We start from the raw sequence: 1,681 nt of genomic DNA, 5'->3' as shown, positions 1-1,681 counted from the left end.
TTGAAGGTAATCCGATTATGCCGAGAAGGGGACTGTTTTCTGCTTCGGATAATTCGGTTCTTGATGGGCTGTCAAAAATCTCCAAACCAGTTGGAGATCCGCCGGGTGAGCCAACCACGTTTGCTAGTTTGAATATGAACCGATTTGGTCCTAAGGGTGCGGATGTAAGATATTCAGGTAATGTTTCTAAGCTACATGATCTGCATGGGGAGGCTGGGTATGGTCCGTATGATAATATGGGTACTAAAAGTCATACATTTACGGAAAGCGTTAATGTGAACCATCTGGCCGAATCATCTAATGCTGTGAATCGTGAAGCTATGTCCTTTGCTAAGGTGGTTTAGTCCAACAAGGAAGCCCCAAAAGTTAATTTCAGAACTATGGAGCCGAGTGAAACCATAGAGGGAACTGATGTGGTGATCCCGTTATCTTTTGTCAAACAGGTGAATGAAAGGTATGCTAACACACTTTTCGGGTATTTCTTGGGGAAACGGCTTGCATTTCCGGTAGTGGATTACTTTGTTAAGAAAAATTGGGTGAATATGGTCTTACCAGATTAATGATGAACGCTAAAGGGTTCTTTTTCTTTAAATTCAATACAAACGAAGGGTTGAAACAATTATTGGAAGATGGGCCTTGGACGATTAGGAATGTTCCGATTATTCTTAAAGAATGGGCTCCCTCGGTTATGGTCGAGAAAGAGGATATAAAAGTAATACTAGTGTGGGTTAAACTTCACGAGGTTCCGTTAGAGGCATTCACAGAAGATGGTCTGAGTTTAATCGCATCAAGAATAGGTACCCCGAAAATGTTGGACTCTTATACTGCAACCATGTGTGCTGAATCTTGGGGGAGAAGTAGTTTTGCTCGTGCCCTCATTGAAGTCAAAGCGGAATGTGAGCTCAAAAAGGAGGTGACAATAGCTATACCAAACATGGACGGGAATGGTCACTCAAAGGTGCCAATTAGAGTTGAGTATGACTGGGAACCTTTACGGTGTGCAACGTGTTGTGTGTTTGGTCATAATGATAGTGCTTGCCCAAAAAATCTGAAACATGAACCCTCTAAGGAAAAGCCGTTTAAATCCGAGGAGTTTAAGGAAGTTCCGGTGAAGTCTAGCAAAGGAAATAATCAAGGAATTCTTATAAAAAACCAAAAACAAAAATTTATTTATAGACCGGTGAATAAGAACAAACCTAAGACGAATGATAAGGAGGCTACGAACCATGTTAAAACTTCTAATCCCTTCGATGTTCTAAAGGATGATGAGACTCCTACTATGAATGCTAATGCTGGTGGGGTTCGAAGTCAGAATGTTGATCCAAATGGCAAAAGCCGAAACCAAGAAGAACTAGTCTCGGATGATATTGAGATTGATGACCTCTTAGCTAATATTCCGACGTGTTTGGATAGAAACAATGAGTTAAACGTGTCTGAGGGTGCAAGCACACCCGGTGGTTTAGGTTCTCATGGGTAGCATCGCTTCTTGGAACATAAGGGGTCTGAACCGTACCCCTAAACAGAAAGAGGTTCGTCAAGTGATTTCAGATAATCATGTTCAGGTATGTGCTATTTTGGAGACTCATGTTGATTCGTCTAAGGTGTATGACATTTGTGCGAAAGTTTGTTATAACTGGAGTTGGACGTCGAATGCAAACTGTTGTGATAAAGGGACTAGAAT

At 41.5% G+C, this 1,681-nt stretch overlaps 1 protein-coding gene across 1 annotated transcript; it reads left to right on the top strand.

Moving 5' to 3' along the window:
* The first annotated feature begins 380 nt into the window (after positions 1–380).
* LOC110893467 lies at positions 381–1,477 on the top strand. Its single transcript, XM_022140574.1, has 2 exons — positions 381–454; positions 556–1,477. The coding sequence occupies exons 1-2, from the start codon at positions 381–383 to the stop codon at positions 1,475–1,477; spliced, it is 996 nt and encodes a 331-aa protein (XP_021996266.1).
* Positions 1,478–1,681: the final 204 nt, after the last annotated feature.

The sequence above is a fragment of the Helianthus annuus genome, chromosome 12, assembly GCF_002127325.2.
Source record: "Helianthus annuus cultivar XRQ/B chromosome 12, HanXRQr2.0-SUNRISE, whole genome shotgun sequence".
Lineage (NCBI taxonomy): Eukaryota > Viridiplantae > Streptophyta > Magnoliopsida > Asterales > Asteraceae > Helianthus > Helianthus annuus.
Note: the sequence above shows the minus strand (reverse complement) of the source record. Positions and strands in the feature narration are given on the sequence as shown.

Bases quoted from the DNA above. Each gene is read 5' to 3' on its own strand.
- LOC110893467 (XM_022140574.1), top strand. From the start codon at position 381: ATGGAGCCGAGTGAAACCATAGAGGGAACTGATGTGGTGATCCCGTTA. The intron at 455-555 runs GTATGCTAACAC...TGGTCTTACCAG, and splicing joins GTCAAACAGGTGAATGAAAG to ATTAATGATGAACGCTAAAG.